Source organism: Juglans regia, chromosome 7 (genome assembly GCF_001411555.2).
Source record: "Juglans regia cultivar Chandler chromosome 7, Walnut 2.0, whole genome shotgun sequence".
In the NCBI taxonomy this organism is placed as follows: domain Eukaryota; kingdom Viridiplantae; phylum Streptophyta; class Magnoliopsida; order Fagales; family Juglandaceae; genus Juglans; species Juglans regia.
In genome coordinates this window covers 8,345,536-8,365,964 of record NC_049907.1, presented here as the reverse complement: position 1 = coordinate 8,365,964, position 20,429 = coordinate 8,345,536, and the positions used below count along the sequence as shown (strand labels likewise).

The 20,429-nt window shown below is 35.5% G+C and overlaps 2 protein-coding genes across 4 annotated transcripts; both read right to left on the bottom strand.

Annotated features, from left to right (window-relative positions):
• Positions 1 to 637: 637 nt before the first annotated feature.
• Positions 638 to 7,940, bottom strand: LOC108981703 (mechanosensitive ion channel protein 1, mitochondrial). 3 transcript variants are annotated; one of them, XM_018952948.2, is made up of 7 exons: positions 7,801 to 7,940; positions 6,350 to 7,262; positions 5,974 to 6,251; positions 5,283 to 5,383; positions 4,495 to 4,602; positions 1,404 to 1,625; positions 638 to 954 (listed from the first exon to the last, which is right to left on the bottom strand). In XM_018952948.2, the coding sequence occupies exons 2-7, from the start codon at positions 7,147 to 7,149 to the stop codon at positions 832 to 834; spliced, it is 1,632 nt and encodes a 543-aa protein (XP_018808493.2). In that variant the 5' UTR covers positions 7,150 to 7,262; positions 7,801 to 7,940; the 3' UTR covers positions 638 to 831. The 3 variants fall into 3 exon arrangements, with proteins under 3 accessions (XP_018808493.2, XP_018808495.2, XP_018808494.2); XM_018952950.2 differs by lacking the exon at positions 7,801 to 7,940 and adding an exon at positions 7,621 to 7,797; XM_018952949.2 differs by lacking the exon at positions 7,801 to 7,940 and adding an exon at positions 7,596 to 7,752.
• A 5,775-nt stretch (positions 7,941 to 13,715) lies between these two features.
• On the bottom strand, positions 13,716 to 14,718 carry LOC108981702 (protein FAR1-RELATED SEQUENCE 8-like). The gene is made up of 2 exons (XM_018952947.2): positions 14,106 to 14,718; positions 13,716 to 14,017 (listed from the first exon to the last, which is right to left on the bottom strand). The coding sequence occupies exons 1-2, from the start codon at positions 14,716 to 14,718 to the stop codon at positions 13,716 to 13,718; spliced, it is 915 nt and encodes a 304-aa protein (XP_018808492.2).
• Between the last annotated feature and the right edge of the window lie 5,711 nt (positions 14,719 to 20,429).

Genomic DNA, 20,429 nt, shown 5'->3' with positions numbered 1-20,429 from the left:
ATAACTCTTTCAAGAACAAAGAACCTAGAGTTTGAACCCAAGAAAACCAAAAACTTCTGGCCAACCAAAACGTCAGCTGGGGAAATGTGCTTACCAACCAGAGACAACGCCGAGGAGCGGGGAACTTCTAGTCGATCTTATGACAAAGTTCATGTGTGGTGGAGTGCAGCCGGCCTTCAGGGTCTAAGAGAGAAACGTGGATCGAGGAAGAGAGCAACCAATCTACAGGTGGAGGAACGAGAGAACGCCACCCACAAACGGCAAAAATGGAGAGTAAAAAAATGGAATTTGAGAAGATAAATGAGAAAAATGGAATCTGGGTACAGGGTTCTTCCGTCATCTTTTTTTTTTTTTTTTAATATAAAACAACCGTTGATGTGGCGCAGAGTGCACAAATTCATCCGCAAAATGGACTATACGTAGCAGGATAAGTACATATGTACTCACTGTAGCAAAGAAGGCCATACTATGGACAAGTGCTACAGGCTCCATGGATTTCCACCAGGTTTCAAGCTTACTAGAAACATATTTCTTTTCCAGGTGGAACAGATTGTGTAAGTTCTCCAATCTTCCCTAAAAAAATTGCTGGATGGAGTAAAAAACTTCATGTGGACAGGTTCCAATATCCGATGGGCGATGATCAGTAGAATGTAATCCACTTTCCGAAATTTTCATTTTAAACGAACAGCTCTCTTTCCAACACAAGCATAAAATCATTATATCCAACCAAAGGGAGAGAAAAAAAGAGAGGAGAGATTTTACATCAAGGCGCGGATTTTCAGATTTGGACCCAGTATGATTCAGTTTTGAAAATGTGAATGATTCATCTTGTCATTTGTTATATCCACTGCTCATTTCTTGTGAGCTGCTGCCCAATCTAGCACCATGCTTCTTAATTATCTGCACTGCTTGCAGAAGAATATCTTGTTCTGTAGCGTATAACTCTTCTTTGCTCTACATAATCAAAAATTTCAAGCGGGTATTTTAGTTAAAAATATATACATGAAGAAATAAATAGAAAAATAAATGATGTAATATCAAGTAGATTATAAATAGTGAAATATAGCACAATTATTAGGAAGATAAATAAGCAGTTCATTTAGTCCAGATAATTACAGTGCCAATTAATCACGGATCAAACTATTTCTATGTTCCTCATATAAAAGACCAAAAGCCTGAATTGATGCAAGATGTCAACAAAAATCAACCTCTGCAAGCGTATCACATCTCTAATCTGAAAGTCTGATTTTTCTTTTTTCGAGCACATTTTTGAGTTTCTAATTCTCAGAATTTATTGTAGATTAGGACACAGAAACAGCTTTAAAAGAGATTTTCATAACAAAAATGAAAAAAGCTTCGTAGCACAATTCATTTACCAACAAACTGAAGGTATAAAAATTTACCATATGTTTGAGATTGCATCCAATAGTTAATTCAGCATAATAACTTTCGATTCGAGAGAGGTAACAGTAAGGGCCCTCCTTTTCTAGGAAAACTTTCGAGTTTGATCTTAGCATACTCTTTACATCATTTGATATAATGGGAATCTTGTCCAAATCATCAGCTTGCACTGGGATTTTGGTGACCATGGCACGAAATTGGGCACGCGACTTGTTCACAATAACCTAAAAAAATTTCAAGATAGATGCTAAAATTTCTCAGGACCAATAAATTATCACAAGGGTGATATACTACAGCAGGTAAATAAGAACCACTTTAAATGATAATAATGAAACAGCAATTTTCTAGGTTTGTGTCTCACTGAGAATGTATGTGTGGGTGTGGGTGTGGGTGTGGGTGTGGGTGTGTCAGAGAGAAAGAGACCCAAATAATTGTATTCATATCATAATGACAATCAGAGATTAGCCTCAGTGAAGCACAATATAGATACATTGCAATGTGCACTACCAAATTGGGACATAATACATTAGCATGTCTCTTATAGTACCCACGAATGGCAAACAATCTGGACAAACAAGTAATGTGGTAAAATATAACTAATTTTATCTCCTTTTTTCAACTCTTGTGATTACCAATTGTATCATCATGCGTGTGGTGTGTGTAATCAAAAGCTTCATTCAGGAAATTGCAAGAATAGCACTGCATAGAAGAATAGAGGACATTTCATCCTATGTAAGGAATCTTCTTTCCAAATATCTGTATCCCAAAGAAATGGTTATTTAGTAATGTGATTTTCAGAGAACAATACTCAAAAGATTTATGATAGCTCTTTTCTAATACAAGGAATCACTTCCAACAGTAATGGCCAAGTAATATGTGAACTGGTTAATTGATCTTGAGCCAGATTGCGTATTAAATTCTAGTACGCATCTGAACTCATTCTTTCTCTGGAGAATACCCGCCTATGGCAAGCACACAAGCTCAAAATAATATTAGACTACAGATGAACATTATGACTAAATCAATTAACCCTAATTAAGAAGGGAGAAATTGAGGAAGAGCCTCAATATAAGTTTTTTTTTCTTTCCTTTTGATAATAAGTAAGAAGATTTCATTAATTAGCGCCTAAGAATATAACACAAATAATTAAATCCTGGTTTAGATAGTGAGATGAGATGAGATGATCTGTGAATTGTAGTGAAATTGTTTAAGTTAAGATTTTTATGGAATTTTGAAAAATGAGAGAGAAAAGATTAAAGAAAAATATTATAAACTTAAAATATTGTTATAATATAATTTTTATTTTGAAATTTGAAAATGTTAAATTGTTTTTTGTGTTTTGTTTAAAAGTTTGATAAAGTTGTAATAATTAGATGAAAAATTTGAAAATTTGAAATTGAAAAGTGTTTATGTTTGTGGTGTTTGGATATTGAGATGAGAGTGTCTTGATATCCATACCAGGCCTAAATCTACCTCTTTTCATCAATTTAAATTTTTAGGACAAGTGGTAATTTCAAATAGCATCAGAGCAAAAGTCCTGAGTTCGAACCCTAAAGTCTCGTTTGGTTACATAGTTCAGATGAGATGAGATGTTTTGTTGAAAGTTGGATAAAATATTGTTATAATATAAATTTTTAATGTTATTTTTGTTTTGGAATTTGAAAAAATTGAATTGTTTATTATATTTTGTATGGAAATTTGAGAAAGTTGTAATGATTATATGAGATGAGATGATTTGATTTTGTGTAACCAAACCAGCCCTAAATCTACACTTTGCTCCATTTAATTAAATATTTCACTTATTGAGCCCACTCATTGAGGGAGAGTGTTAAGATATAATACAATTAATTAAATCTACATCTTCGCATCAATTTAAGCTTTTGAGATAAGTTGTGATTTCAGAAGCACAATGGCACAACCCAAGTACACACGAGTAGTATACATGAGAAACACCTAGCTTGTAGATGAAAAGATTCTGGAAAATCATGTTGTCTAAGACCATTAAAGTTTATAGATACATCCCAAGAGATGAGTGTGAATAAGAAATTCTTGAGCTCCTCTGTCATCCATCCATGATCCTTGAAGGCTCTATCTTTTCTTTCAATTCATATACACTGAATAAGGCATATAGGGAACCTTCCACACTGCTGCAATTCATTGGCTACCACCTAGCCCTCTCCGAGCATAGAAAAGCTCTACAACTCTTGAAGGCATTACCCACACCATTCCAACACAATTGAAGAAGCCACTCCACAATGCACTGGCAATCTCATAATGAACTAAAAGGTGATCAACTGACTCCCCACTCCTCTTACACATGCAAAACCAATCTACCACAACTATATTTTATCTTTCTCAGATTATCCACTGTGAGGATCTTCCTGTGTGTGGCTGTCCAAGCGAAGAATGTAACTCTCATGGGTGCCTTTGTTCACCATATGCTCTTCCATGGGAAAGGGTTATTATCATGAGTGCAGAGATTATTATAAAAAGATAGTACTTTAAACACCCTCTCTTTGATGGAATCCATCGAATCTTATCCTCATTTCCCCTCCTCACTCTAGTGGATTATAACAAGTTAAAAAACTCACTCGAAATCACCAATTAAGCGCTACAGAAGCCTCCTTAGCACAAGCCACGCTATGCACCTCCTTAAGGGCCACATCCCCATCCCCGCACCACACATCATGCCAGAATCTAATTATGGATCCATCTCCCATGTCAAATCTAACTTGCGCATAGAACTTCCCCCAACCTCTCCAAATATTCTTCCACATACCTACTCCATATCGCCCTTGTACCTCCTTTGTATTCCATTGCCAGAATTTTTTTTTTTTTTTTAAGTCAAAATAAATATATATTAATAGGAAAGAGGCATAGCCCAAGTACACAAAAAGTATACACAGAATACACCTAGCATCACAACGAGGAACTAGAAATGGAATCATGGATCCACTAGAATTAGAAGACATTGATCAGTGTATCAAGAAATGGTCCACTTCCATGATTTAACAATGACTGTGATTTGCTTTTGAGAAGTTACACAAAAGGAGGAAACAAGAGGAAAAACAGGAAAAAGAGGGAAGCACCCACCTGACTAGAAAACAGTGAATTTGGAACTATGACAGGGAACTTCTCCACATTCAATAGGGATGTGGTGGTTAGCCCCATTTCCACCACTTGACCTTCTATATTACCAGCCTGCAATAAGTAAACATATTGATAGTTCATACAAGAAACAAAAACTAAAATATAAAAACAGTGAAAAATAAAATCAGATAGATCTCTTGAATGTAGAGATTGCTCAAGATTGTTGAGATCATAAAAAATATTCTCTTCCAGTTTTCAGTCAAATGAGAAAACGGAAAAACCATAATCATATGAATCACGAAAATATTACACATCTACATTCCATGCAACGGCCAAATGACAGACTAAAAACAGACAGATGAGATCCCCATTTGTCATGTGATGAGCCATTGAATATAACTGTTGAACTATTATCTTTTAATGAACATTCCACGCTTAATATGTAGACAACTGAGGGCTAAGTCACGCTGTTACTCAGACACATTGAAAACAGGCAGTTGGAAAGCAGCGACTGTCTAAAATTTTATAAATACATTATCACATTTTGCAAATTTTCATATCCTGACATCCTGGGAGCTTCTGTTTTTCGGAAGATACGGACTATTTAAGTGGACAACTAGAATATTTCTTCACTCCATCATGGTTCAGCAAACTAGGAAAGATCCATTGGAGTCGGGGCATGTTTTCATACTAAAACCACAGAAAAGCTGCAAGTGAGAAAACATTTTTGCCATCTAAAGCAAACTAATGAGATCAATCAGTACTATGTCCACAGGAAATAATAAACATACTTTTATCGTATCTCCAAGTGAAAACGGCTTTGAAAACTGCATAGACAACCCACTGAGTACATTACCGAGGATATCTCTGGCAGCAAATGCAGTAGCAACTCCTGCATAAAGATACAATAACGTGAAAATTAGTTTTATTTATGACGTCTCTAAACAAGATGGCAGAACGATATTTTAATAGGTAAGGATGACAGAATTACTACCATACAAAAAAATAATTATTTGATAGTTAAATTATAATCAATTAACCACAAGAATTTGCAGCAGAAATACAGGTAAGAGAAAAGACACATCCAACATGTAAGGACTAATTAAAAAAAATAGGAGAAGAAATATTAATGCACAAAATGTGAATGGCCTCACACAGCAGCAATGACAAGGTTTCATTTTCCTGTGATACATCAGAGACAGAAACATATAGTCTTGCAAAAATCCAATGAGTATTGGCTCAAATAGCACTCGTCCAAAACAAATGGACGATCAAGAATAAGAAATGTAAAAGACATTGGACTGCAAAAATTTTAGTTTATTCTCAGAAGTTTTTTCCACAATAAGGTTTAGATCATCATTTGCAAAAAGGAATGATAGAGCATAAGAGATTAGCAGCTAACACTCACCACCCATTCCACCAACAGATCGTCATTTATGAAATTGAAACAAAGAGCACGCTAGATTAGCAGCTAATACTCACCTCCTATTCCACCAACAGTCAGAATAGATTGCACAGCAACCCCACATGCCTCAGCTAAAGCCATTATACCAATCACAAATAGACCAGTGGATGAAAGTTTGTCTAAAGCCAGCAACCTTTCCCTATCAGGCCCAGCTAAAATTTGGGCCACCAACACACGAGTAAACACATTCGTCTTCCACCGATGCAAAAACCATATAAATGAAAGGATAATTGCACCTCTCCATGCCTGTGCAAGGTACTGTGATGCTACGGTGGTTGGTGCAACCATCACACAACTACAAATCAAAGTCGTCATGATTATCCCAGACAATAGAAAACATGATACAAAATGCAAATCAAAATATGATGAGGCATATGTTTGGGAGCCACTAACATCTGTGAAAATGCCATGAAGGTAATTAGATATCGCACTGGATCCTCCAAAGCACCCCATACACTTTTCTCGTATGGAACTTGCTCACCAGCCAGGCTTCCAATTGGTAAAGCAGAAGAACCATGTATGGTATACTTGTGAAATCTCCTCAAAAGCCTAGGCATAACCACCCAAGCCAATATAGTACCAGCCAAAGTACTACCAACTGGAATAAGTACATTTTTTAGATAGGGAAGGGAATCGAGCAATTGATGAACATAGGGGGTCAGTTCATCAGAAGCTTCTTTGGCCTTCTGCCCAGTATAAGCTGCCGCATCCACTATACTCTGCCAGGTGTCTTTAGCCTTATCAACAAAATCACTTACAACAACACCACTTGCACCAGAACCATCAGGAACTCCTGTGTCCCCAGCACTATCTGCGTTGCTTCCAAAAGATGATGAATATGACCGGTAATTGGACAAGGGGCTGATCAATGAAAGAGGACTAGTACTTTGGAAGCGCAAGTTTGATAGGATAGGTAAAAACAGAGTTGAGCGTCTGATCTTGTAGTGTTGAGTATGAACAAAGGACTGAGAACCTACTGCTCTAAAATGATTATTTGTAAGAGTTTCAGGAGATTGTGATTCTTTTGTGTAGTAGTTGCGATTCACAAAAGCATGCAACGGTCTTACATGAATCAGATTATCATACTTCACAAGTTTCAAATCATAGTTGTATGATCGACATGATTGCACTTTCCTACAAGAATTCACCGAACTATGCAGTGATCTTAGAATGGAAAACCTCACTCCAGCCATAATAGGAACTTAGTAAATCAGAGCAGTTGAGGAAGACATCAGTTGAAAATGATATATGCCAACTTGCGAGATCGGACCAACGGTATCAACTAACTTACAAAAAGAAGCTCAATCTGCAAATTATAAAATATGCAAAAGAAATATCATCAAACAATTTTCAGCTACGAGAAATTCAACTAACCAATGGCAATGTGATCAGATTTAGGCGTTATAAATACCAGTATAGCTACAAGAACGATGAGAAAACGTGTATACATAAACCCTAAACCTCTGTTTGGGTGATGGTAAAACGAAGGAAAAGAACATAACAGAAAACCTAAACTCAGATGTATAACAAGATGAAATCCAAACTACACATAAACTCTAAACCCCAGTTTGAATGCAGAGAAATGGTGGGGCGAGGGGGGAGAAAAGAAAATAGAACTTGAAATCCTATATTTTCTCACATTTTATTCCAGAACTTGAACATACCAATCCACGAACACATTCACCAGTCCTAGATTCAGCTAAAGATAGAAATCAGCATGGCCCTAAACACACCAAAAGAGAAGAACAAAAATACCCAACAGCCCTGTTTCAATTTCTTCTCATTTATCTTAATTTTAATCGCGTTTTCCGGAACCAAACAATAGAAAATTTAGAGTAACTGACCTGCTATGGTTTTTTTTTTTTTTTTTTCAATGGATGAAATTTCAGAAACTAAAAAAGAGAGCTTATTTGCTAGGAAAATACGACAAGAACAGCTGGGAAAAGCCGAGAACCACGTTCATCTGTATCGCATGCTTTGATAACTGTCAAATACGGCTGGTTAAATAGACAATCAAGTCTTTGTGATCGGATGATTTAATTTTATATTGATGGAGCTCGTAGATTTAATTTTCTTTAAAACAGATAAAGAAATATATAAAAAACGATAAAAGCATCACACATTAGATGGAATAAGAGTTTAAAATATGAAAAATAATATATATAAATCTCAAAATGTATAAATTTTACTGAAGTTTTTTATAAATAATAAAAAAAAGGACTCTACTGTAGAAAGTACAAAAAGCTCATTTTTACTTGATAGGATCTATATTTTTACAAAGAAAAACTCTATACTCAGTCGCCTGGGGGAAGCGCCGCGCAAGCGGCTGCTGATGTGGCAATTAAACGAAACGCCGTGTTTTGATGTCTTCGATTTCTCGTTTCCCTCATTTCTCTTCTTTTAGCCTCGTTTCCCTCATCCTCATGTTTCTGCTCCCTCTCTGCTCCTCACGAGGCCTCTTTCTTTGACCCCTCGAAGCCACGTCCCTCCACTCAAAGCCGCCTGTTACGGCCTCCCTTCGATACCTCCTTCCCTCAGCCCCTTCCCCTTCATCCCATAAAAACTCTAAGTCCTTCGTTTCGTTTCCCTTTATCCCGAAAAACCCTAACTTTTCTTCCCCTTCATCGAGAAAAACCCTAACTTTCGAATTTCCGGCACACAGCTCCACTTCTGGCACACAGCTTCACTTCCGGCACACAACTTCAAACCCTAACATCTACTACCACAAATCTAAGGTCCTATTTAAATGGGTATATTTCCTTTTAACATTCCATAATTTTTCCTTAGGATTTTTTTATCTACAAAATGTGTGATTTTTTTTATCTACAAACTATTAGGGTTTTCAGGTTCTTTATCTTTGTATTACTGATTGCTATTTTCTTTTTCTTTTTTTGCTTATTTCTTGTCAAGTTTGTACACCCCTGAAGAGGATTTAGTGTTGGAAAACTTCGAATTGATCTTTGAGAATTTTAGCAGTTCACCTTTCGGCCTAATTTTGTGGGTTTGGGTTCTGTCAGGTAGTGTCTTGTGCCAGATTTCAGATTTTTAATTTGGTATAATACAAGTATCGGTTGCTTGAGATTTGAAGAATCTTTTCATGTTCTAATAAGGTTATTGAATCTGTATTTCGTTGGTTGCAAATATCCGGTAGAGAAGGCTATGTTTTTCTGCTTTTGACTTTCAACTTTGCTATTTGTTGCTCTTTGTGGGGTTGATCTGTGTTCAATGCTTATTCACTCGGAATAAGTCACGGACTCACGATTGTTTTGACCTTGAATGTTGAGGTTCTAAGTTTTCTTTTGAAGTTGTGAATGGTTTGTGGGTTCAGAAAAATCAAATCCTATAGTTTGCTGAAATGATTGGAGATTGAAGCTGGATTCTATGAAAGGTTGACAACATTTCAGCTCCAGTTTAAAGTTTTTAGTACACTATGTAGATTGTGAAATTAAAAATCAAGATAGGTTGTTGATTGGTGGTAGTTGGTGCCTGTTGCCTCTTTACCTTCTAAATGAAACCCTTTTCCTTGTTGTAAACTATCAATTGGTAAGCTATAAAAGTAGTTGCCAATTTTGTCTTCTATTTGACTCACTAGCTGCTCAGGCTTGTGCTCGTTATGGAAGTGCTTGTTTAGGTGCTTGAAAATCTTGGATTTCCCTGTTTTGTTTATCCTTGGAAAGAAAAAGAATACTTGATATGTTTTCAAATGCATCAAAACTTGTAGCTGTCAACCTCCTTAACTTCTTCTTATGATTAGTCAAAGAGAGTTTCTTAGCAGCAGACTGTTTCACATTCTTGATACAAGAAACTAAAAACTGCTGCATGAGAATGTCCTCATCATTACTGTCTTCTTCACCGTTAGCGAAACCTGCTTCTGTAATATTGAAACTACATTGAGATATTCAAATACTAAAAGAAATCCAGGACGACCCTTCTTAGGATGTCCAAAGTACAACACAAAGGTAAATAGTACTCTTCTAATGTAACTTGGAATAATATATTGATTAATATTACGTACCTAACAATTTTTTTATATATGTGTTAAATATTAGGAATTATCATATTACAAATATTTCAAGTGGGTTGATAGTAATCAACACACAGACTTGGATCTACAAGAAAAAGAAATTCAACTCTTAAGGAAGGAGGAAGAGCTCGAGAAGAGACTCATCGATGTCGAAATGAGGGAGATTCAGCTCCATAAAATAGTAGATGAGATCGAGAAGAGAGAGATGGTGCTATCTAGTAAAAATGAGGAGGTTCGAAAAAAAAGAGTTGGTCCTTCTTGAGAGAGAAGCTCTCCTAAGGCGTTTACGCATGCTACCCCAACTGTATTGGGGTTTTGTGATAATTGTTTGTTGTTACTTGTTGAATTGGTAGTGGTTTATGTTATAAATCATAGTCTGAATTTGTAGTGTAAGTGTTGTAAAAAGCTTAGAGAATTGAATTTGTAGTTGAAGTGTAAAATAGCTTTTGGAACCTGATTTCCAGTTTCTATGTACACAATGTATAAATTCCAGTTTGCTGTGAATTTAGATACTTGTAAACTGAATTTGTAGTTGAAGTGTAAAATAGCTTTTGGAAATTTGGAGTCCAGTTTCTATATACAGAATGATTAAATTCCAGTTTGCTGTAAATTTAGATACTTGTAAACTGAATTTGTAGTTGAAGTGTAAAATAGCTTTTGGAAATTTGGAGTCTAGTTTCTATGTACATAATGATTAAATTCCAGTTTGCTGTGAATTTAGATACTTGTAGAATGTCTAGTTTTTGGTCATTATGATGGATTTACTCGTCTGTTCAGACTTGGTTCAGTTTAAAAACAAATAAAATGTAAAAGCCAAAACATGCCAAACGAACTCACGAACCCGCTGCCTATAATTAGAGGACTAACTCACGTACACCAACCACCCAAAACTAATAGAGTAACTCACGTCCATCACCCACATTCAGAATTCATTTCCTTCAAAACAAATTTAAATGAAGAGCCAAAACTGGTAGACTTACCTAACGTACACCAAAAGCCAAAACTGGAAGACTAACTCACGTCCATATCCCACAAAATAATTACAACTATCATTGCCACCAAGCTTACAAACTTACAAAACTTAATTATCACAACAACTCAAAATGAACCTATAACTAGCATATGTTTCTTCCCACACAAATAAATTACAATTTTATTTGTGTGTCATGCTTTCTTCCCACAAAAGTAATTACAACAATTTAAATAGTCCTCTTGCAAGCTTCCTTCACAGGAAAAACAAAAAATTACAATTTTCAACTTGAAATGCTTTCTTCCCAAAAAAATGTACTTACACAAAATATAACTTGCCAAGCTATCCTTGCCACCAAAATAATTACAACTTCCATGACCTCCATTCTTTCTTCCCACCAATATATTTACAAAAACTACAACTTACAAGAATTCTTCCAAAAATATACATGGAAAATATACAGGGGCAGCTATGGAATCCCACAAATCATTGTGTTTGGTTACCTTGGCTGTAATCTTAGGCTGTGAACTTGCAACTGTAGGGAAACCAAAAACAAAAAAAATTAGACAATAAAACAATTGTAAATAGAAAATTGTATAAATAGAAAATAACAATAGCTATAACCATTCTACAACAGTTGCTAATCTTTTTCCAAATGCCAATCCTATGCCCAGATCTCAATTGATTTAGTCCATATTAGACATGCCAAATGACAAGAGCTTAATGGAGTGTTGTAGTTCAAACTTCTACCAGTCATTACATTCCCTACCACCAACCATCGTATTCAAAGTTGGCTTTATTAATAGCCATAATAAGTATTTTTTCTACCAATTTTTTTTAAAATTATCAACATTCAAGGCAAGCATATTCAACTGCCTAGAGGTGTGCTAGAGTAAAACAAGAGATCACATTTTGAAGTGAAAAATGCTATCGATATGGCATTAGAAGAAGTTGAAGTTAGAGGTACGCTCAATGTTGCAACAAGTCCGAATCATATCATTTGGGCAAAGGTTGTGATCCGTCCAAACCAAGTTGCATCTGTAAAGAATAAAAGAATAAATAGCAAATATTAATGTGACATCAATTTATTAATATTAAAAATACCTTGGGTTTAGAAATATTACATTTTCTTGACTCCCAACTATATTTTGGAATCCACTAATGTCAAAAAGTGAGTTGATTGGAATAGTCTAAAGATATATAGATAACAACAAAAATTATGAACCAATATAAATCTATCGCTCGTATGTGGCAAATACTTGTCTAAATATAAGGCAAAAATTTTCTAACAAAAATATGTATACATGCACGTTTCCTTCAGAAATTTTCTAATAAAAATAAATTCCTACACGTGTTTTGAGATGGTGTATCTCCTCCATCTCGCTAATAGTCAAGTAACAAGTAAAAAATCTATATCAGCACTCCATTAGCATAAATAAATCAATCCAAATAAACATTTATGTGGCAAATATTCTCGTTATTATAGATATCGAACCTCTTTACGTTTTCCCTTTACATTTGCTTTCTTCGTCCTCGCTTTAACCTTCCGCATTTCTTGCTCCATCCTGGATGCTCTCCTTAGAGATGAGGGTCTATCTTTTCCGCGCACAACTCGTGGACTGAGTACTTGCTGCGAACTACCAACTGTAGGTGTGTCATTTGTAGTTAAACCAACATTGGAATCTGTTTGGGTCATCGAAGGGGGTTCTTGGTTGCCATGATATAAATCAATCATTGCATATAACTTCTTAGTTGCATCTTCAGTATGCTCTTTTGAACTCGCTGCATGAGTAATCATCCGATAACAAATATTCAACAGACTTGAATATCTGTTAGTATCTTCCCGTTGATTTCCTGTGTCATAGGTACTCTGGACTAACGTATATCTCCGTTTGATGTCATTCCCTCATCGATCTAAAATGTACCTATCCGGCAAGTACTTTATCCCGTTACATTTGAATATGGCCAAGACATGCCTACACAGTATCCCCTTCATTTGAAAGAACCCACATGAACACTTTACATCACAATCTTCCTCATTAAAGTCCACGTAATATGTAACATGTTTCGTGAACTCCTCAACATAAATTTCATCTTCTACCAAGTAGGTCTTCTTCACACCATCCCGTCTAAGTAGAGATGGATCCATATCGAGTACACCCATAACTTGCTGCTAAACTTCCCTAAATTTTACATTCGTGTACAACTCTTGGAATCTCTTCTTGATTGGAGATCTAGAGATGCATGGTATCGTAACGCTAAATGAGTGGAAGTCCGAACTGATTTCATTCTCGATTTTCTTTCTCAACACATTGTCATATTGGTCGACAAACTCCTTCAAGTTTGTCTTCGCACGAACATATCCGTCAAAAAATGCATTCATGCTTTTGCTCTGTTGTGTTGTACTCATGCCAGCCCAAAAATACTCCTTAAAAAATACTGGTACCCAATGTGTGCGCTCAGCATACAAACTTTGCAACCAAACATTTTCTTCCAAGTTGTACGTGCTAATTACCTCTTCCCACGATTTCTCAAATTCTTCAATAGTTTGAGTGTCATTACACACATTTCATCAATTGAGTTTTCAGGCCACTTTTGTAGGCACAATGGGAGCCAAGTTTCTCGGGAACTTTTTTTAATATATGCCAAATGCAAAATCTATGTCGGGTTTTTGGAAATACAATGGCAATAGCATTTTTCATTGCTCATTCTTGGTCAGTAATAATAGCTGGCGAGGCTATATCATCCATACACTGCAGCCAAGTCTAAAATAACCAAGTAAAAGTCTCTGTGTCCTCACTAGAAATTAACCTTGCTCCCAAGAGAATGGACTGCCCATGATGGTTTACACCAACAAAGGGAGCAAAGGGCATCCCGTATCTGTTTGTTAAGTACGTGGTGTCAAATGTTACCACATCACCAAAATCTTGATAAGCTGCCCTACTGCGTGGATCTGCCCAAAAGACATTCTTTAACCTCTCATCATCATCTAAATCCATCAAGGCAAAGAATCCGGGGTTCTTGTACTGCATTCTACAAAAATAGTCTCGAAGTGCTCCAGTACCACCTGCTCCAAGTCGTAGATGTCTTGCCTTATCAATGTAATTGCGACAATCTTTTTTCCAAAAATGGGAGATTCTCAAATCCTCCCGCACCCACAACAAGAGATCCGAAACTTTTGTTCATTCGAATGCCAGTTAGGTCGTTAGTATCAAGTACCCTTTTTACAGTCTCACTAACTTCGCGATTACATCGGAAGAAACGAGATTTCTGTGGACTCAGTCCGTGATTATGGGTATTATGAACTGTGGTCAACCGCATCTTCCTCTTAACTTTTAAGACATTAATCATTGTCTTACAGTCAGTCTTTCCTGTCGGGCGTGGTTTGGCGACATTCATTGTCCTATTCCGAGCTTTCCCCCCACGGGCACAACCAAGAGTGACATATTTGACACTCCCTTCGTCATCCCTTTCACTCCTTTGTGTCATGGATCCAAACCCACATTTCTTAGCATATATCTTATAATAGCTCATTAATTCCTCAAAAAAATCAAACTCCATCTCCGCTTTTGGCTCCTCCATCATATCACCACCATCCATTCGGTCTAACGGAGGTATCTCGGCAGTGCCATCGCCAGTTTCCCCTAAATCTAGCCTATCCTCTTCACCTTGTTCACCAACCCTAGAGGAGAAACAAGGCGCTTCAGTTTCCCTGCACCCGGGTGTATCCTCTTCTAATCTTTCAGTTGTTCCGGAGCTTGTAGCCATGGGAGGAGTCGGAGGTCTCATCCCATATTGAAATGGATAACCAGTATTCTGCTAAAAAAGAAATCAATTAAACTTCCAAAAATTAGGGAAAAAAAAAACAAACAATGAAGTTGCATCACCATCTGCATGTTGCTTGGACATTGGTATGCATTTGGATATGTGATAAAAGCCGGAGACCATGCAGGCCCTACTCCGTAACCGTGCATGTAATTTGGAAAGTTTGGAACAGTTGTTGGGATGTCCTAACATAACAATAATAATGATAATTAGCAACTACAAGTTGAAACTCCTATCAAATATTAAGAATCATACCACAAGTGAGGGATTTGAGCTAGATGGTGTTGAGAGAGATGGGTTTTCTTTTCCTTTTTCCATGTTGACATGCTGCATAAAAAAAAATTGTACAACCATTTTTATAGGAGCAAAAATGATGGACAAGAATGATTAATTTTCCCACAAAAATGATGAAATTGTTAATATTTCATTATATGTTAATCGTTGCTTCATATCTGCAATGCTATATTAATATTTTAAGTTCCTTTGTTCCCTATAGATGTCAAGTATCAACTTACTAGAGTACTGGAAATTTGGAGAAGAGGGGAATAAATACTTCCGACATGAAACTGGGCAGATATATGCAATTTCAAAGGATCTAGCCACATACATTTCCATCAACCAGTATGTTTTTCATATGGAAGTTGCCTAATTTGCTATCAGTTAGCTACCCTATTAAGAGCCATGGACTTCATCTTCATAGATGTTCTATTCAGTGTTGGCATTATCTTTGTTCTTCATCTAGGTCAAAAAGATATTCTGAAAATTTCATTAGGACTTCAAAGTTATGTGCATTAGGTGAAATTGACCGAAAACTGTGTTAAGAAAACCTTGAGTTGGATCAAATCAAACATAAGGCACTATTTTTTTTTCCTTGTTTAAAAAAAAAAAAAAAACAAGATGCTGATCTTTGGACGTTATAGGCTCTAGACTTAAACATACATGTACTTCTCCTTTTGAAACAAAGATGCTGATCTTTGGAAACTGGTTTTTATTGCAGGCCTATATTGCATAAGTATGCCAATGAAGATGTGTCACTTGGTTCATGGTTTATTGGTCTTCAAGTTGAGCAAATTGATGACCACAGTATGTGCTGTGGGACACCACCGGGTACTGCATGTATCTATTGGTCTTGGTTCAGTTTATCGGTCTTGAACTAGAGAACACTGGATGAGCATGTAAAGAAAAATGCAAGCAGCAAATCTGATAAAAACATGTAAATATTCTTTAATAAGACGTCATGTAATATTGCATTTCCTATGTGAGGAGTAAGAAAGTAGCTCATGTTTAGACTTTTCAAACTTGTAAAATCTAAAACAAAATGAGAAAAATAAACATCTGAAGTTGTTGCTTGCAACTGCTAGTTGCTTGTCAATTGTGAACTAGTTTATTAAGAACTTCATTAGAGAAGGCAAGTAAGGTTGATTAATGTTTCTTTTAATGTTTGGATTCGAAAGAGATCTCAGCTCATCTCAGCTCATCTCAACTCATCTCAACTCATCTCACTACTATTCATTACTATTCATCAACTTTAACTCACAAATCTCACTACTATTCACAACTCATCTCATTACTATTCACAATCCATCTCAAGTCATCTCAACTCATCTTCGAATCCAAACGTCTCTGTCAAGGGCCTAAGAGTAAAAGCTTGTTGACTTTTAATCTATATCTGCTGAAATGAACCAACTTCTCGTTTTATTTCTACACAGGTGATGCTTTTAAAGCATAAACTACAGGTCAATTGATCAAGCTAGGCTGTAGACTGGAGGCTGCCACAATTGCTTCTTTGATTAGTTTATATGCAAAGCAACACAAGTTGAAAAAAACCCAAGAAGTCTTTGCAGCTGTTCTGCATTTCCCAACTTATGAGAAAATAATATATAAGTCAAAGAGATGCATATGCCAAATGTGGCAAACCAGAGGAGGCGTACTCGCTTTACAAACAAGTAACAAAAGTTTTCCATTCTTCAATTTACAGTGGTAATCAGAGAGTAATAGCGTCAACCAATGTGCAAAGTGATTTCCAGTTTTTACCATTCTTTGTGGTTTGAAACTACTATGCATGTTATTTGAGTTCAAAGTCATAAAATAGCTTCTGTTTTGAGAAACCGAAACTCATTTTTATACATTTTTAGACATGGTTTCAAGCTTGAAAAAGTAGCTTCAAAACTGAGGATATTCATCCAATACATTCAAAGCACAATCCAAACTATGATTTCTTACCACATGGTCAAGAAGAAGATGAAAACCCACACAGTAGAGTGAAGAAGAAGATGAAGACCGTGAGACGAAGATGCCGAAGACCCACACTGTCATTTTCAGAAGAAAATATTCAAACTGATGATGATTCCCAGTTTTTTTTCCACTTTCTTTCAACAAGCAAAGAAACTTTTTTCCACTTTCTCCGTACGGCAATCTCAGAACATTCGAAGTCTGAAAACTGGCTTGAAGAAGAAGCTCACTTTCCCGCATTTCTCTTCTTAGTCTTTTCGGTTGTTCTTTTTTTAAAAAAAATTAATCCACGTGGGAATTAAAAAGTATTATTTTAGATGCCGATTGTGCGCCGTTTGCAGTTCACAACTGCCCCTAGAAGAAGTGTTTTACAAATACATTCTGGAACTTCCATAGTGTCTATCAAATCTTCATAGAGGTTTAGGGCATCTTTAGCAAGCCTATAAGCAGCAGTGTTAGCATCACGTTTGACATGTTGGACTGACCAGTTTGAGAATCAATTCAGCAATATATATTGTTGTATTTTCTACCAGAAAACCAATCTGGCTCCAATCTATTGTCTCCTTGTTTAGTGCATTAACCACCTGAAGCCCATCCCTTGAAGAATAATCTGACTTAGATCAAGGTCTTGACAGAAGTTGGTAGACATCATAAATGCATAGGTTTTTGCAAGAAAAGCAATTGCAGGCAGCACCATACATGCTCGAAAAGTGGCTATCACTTGCCCTTTCGAGTCCCTGACTATGGCCCAATGCCTATAGACATGGCTCATGATTGACATGGTCACGTCTAATACTGTAAATCTCTATAAATTTATAGTTTGAGAGATAGTACAACTTTATAGTTAATCAAATCTCATATTTCATCTAAGAATGAGAAGAGTAAGCCAAACTCCACACTTCGTCTAAAACAGAATTGATGATACACTCTATAGAAGAAAGTCCAAGAGATTATGTATTTTTTTTATAAAAAAAACAAAAGACATTACATAAATTAAAAAAAGAGTAAAATAACGGATTACATTTTTTAAAGATATAGATCTGCATTTATAACCTTGGAGGAAAAAACTAATACAAACATCGACTGTGATGGCGTGTGAAGGGTCACACGCCACCCTCGGGGGAATGGCGGACGGTCAGGTCTAACGTAACCAATGGTCCTAGACCCAAAAAGGTCGCGCGTGGCGGCAAAAATACACCTTGAGTGGTGGCACGTGGAATACACGCGTTGTTGCATTCAATGAAATTATTCGTCTATCTGAAAGATCGGTGCCTTGGGAACCTTGCGGTGGGGTGCGTGGTGGTCACCAGACACCGGAGAGTAGTAGATCGGCCTTCCTCCATACTTAACCCTGAAAAACACCAAGAAATGAAAAGAAAATGAGAAAACTAGAGATGAGAGGAATTAGAGATGAGGGAGGGAGGGGGGTTAGAGAGAATGAGGAGTCTCTCTCTCTAAGAAACTAGGGCTGCCCTTGTGACTTATCTAAGGCTGCATCCCAATTGACTTTATAGGTTCCTGCTGGAAGTTTCTCCCAGGATCGAGCCACCTATGATATATTTGGTCTAGGGGACATAAGAGTGACATGAGCATTCCTAAATGCATGTATCTCCTCCTTAGCCTTTTTGACAAGCATATTTGGGTGAGCGAAGCCCTTTCTATGTGTAATTGAATTCCTCATTGACCAAATTATTTTTGCAATTGTAGCTACCTCCTCCAACTCCTCTTGAATCAAATGTGTCCATAAGATCATTTTTTTAAAATGTGAAACCTGTTACAAGTACTAGATATTAATCTAAAGGGTAATACTAGATTCAGTTTTGAAGTATGCAGACTTTGTACACTCATTTTAAAAAAAGTAAGATCCACTATTAAAAAAATAATTTTTTTTTATAGATCTTAGATTTACCATTTTTTTTCAAATGGTGTTGCTAATGGGCCCTACAATTTTGCCTCCGCAAACTTACCATTAGTACAATTGCACCTTTTTTTTTTCTTTTAAATATTTTTAAAAAATACACCACTTCACTAATAGTCAATTACTTAACTATTATAAAAAAAAATTAAAATACCAAAATGATAACTTTGAGGGGCAAAATCGTGAGGCCAAGTATCATTTTCCTTTTTCAAAAAGATTGTGTGGGACCAGCACACCTTAATCTGCAAATATCATTTTTTTATATCCAAATTGATCCATTTGTTAAAAATATGTTATTTTATTGACAAAAATATTGACATGTTACATACTTGTTTGATCATAATCAATTATAAAATGACACATTTCCTATATACGCAGCCAGTATTTAAACAAAATATAAAAGCACAGTCAAATCGTAGGAAACATAAAATGCTAAAAAGTAAAAGAATACTACGGTGCACATAAATGTGCATCTTAAATATGCACATTAGTATAAATGAATTTTTTTTTTTTTCTTTTTCTTTAAATATTTTTTAAACATCTTAACTATTAAGAATAAATAAATAAATTCATTAATAGCCACTTTCTTAATCATTAAGAACAAATAAAAATAAATAAAAATATATGAGTGAGCACATTTGATGGACATATTTGAGAGGCATACTATCATCTTTTTTAAAAACAAAATAGTAATAAAATAAAATTTAATTTAAAGTCAGAAAATAAAATTAAAAAAAAAAACAACTAAATTAAAAATAAAACACCTAAAAATATAAAAAATTAAATTAAATTCATAAACAATTTTTTTAAGAAATACTAAATTGTAAAATAATAAACTAAAACGGTAGAAAACCAAGTGCCCTTCGTGTTCACACACGATTAGGGGTGACAATATGTGAGAAGAATTGTGAACTCAACACGAATACGACACGAAATTAGCGAGTTTGGATTTAATGTTAACAGGTTCAGGTCAAAACAGGTTGACCCATTAAGACAAAATTTATTAACGGGTCAACCCACTTAACAAGAAATCAACATGTTTTAACTCATTTAGATTTTATTTCAAAATTTAAATTTTATTATTGTTAAGTTGTAATATTAATATTTCTCAGTATGCTTATGCTTTTATTGTTTTTATTGTTTTGATTGTAATTTTAGACCTATGCTAATATTTGTTATTATATAATTTGTAATATTGATTTTATTATATGTTAAAATTTAAAAAATATTGATATATATTTTTTAAGATATTGTTGCTACTAATAAATATATATTTTAATTTCTATGTGAAATTATATTAATCAGGTCAAATGAGTTATGTGTGTTAGTTCACTCCATTTAAACCGATCAAAATAGGTGACACGACCCGTTATCTAAATGGGTTGGGGTTAGGGTTTAACACATTTGACACAATTAGCTTAACGAGTCAAGTTCTGATTGACCTATATAATCAAATGTTTATAATTTGACATGACACGAACACGATCCAAAAACATGATTTGCC

Excerpts from the sequence above, each read along its gene's own strand:
- LOC108981702 (XM_018952947.2), bottom strand. The coding sequence starts at position 14,718 with ATGGCTACAAGCTCCGGAACAACTGAAAGATTAGAAGAGGATACACCC. Across the intron at positions 14,018-14,105 it reads TTTCGGATCTCTTGTTGTGG|GTGGTACTGGAGCACTTCGA; the intron begins GTGCGGGAGGAT and ends GACTTGGAGCAG.
- LOC108981703 (XM_018952948.2), bottom strand. The coding sequence starts at position 7,149 with ATGGCTGGAGTGAGGTTTTCCATTCTAAGATCACTGCATAGTTCGGTG. Across the intron at positions 4,603-5,282 it reads CACTTGGAGATACGATAAAA|GCTGGTAATATAGAAGGTCA; the intron begins GTATGTTTATTA and ends TACTTATTGCAG. Across the intron at positions 955-1,403 it reads GATGCAATCTCAAACATATG|AGCAAAGAAGAGTTATACGC; the intron begins GTAAATTTTTAT and ends TTGATTATGTAG.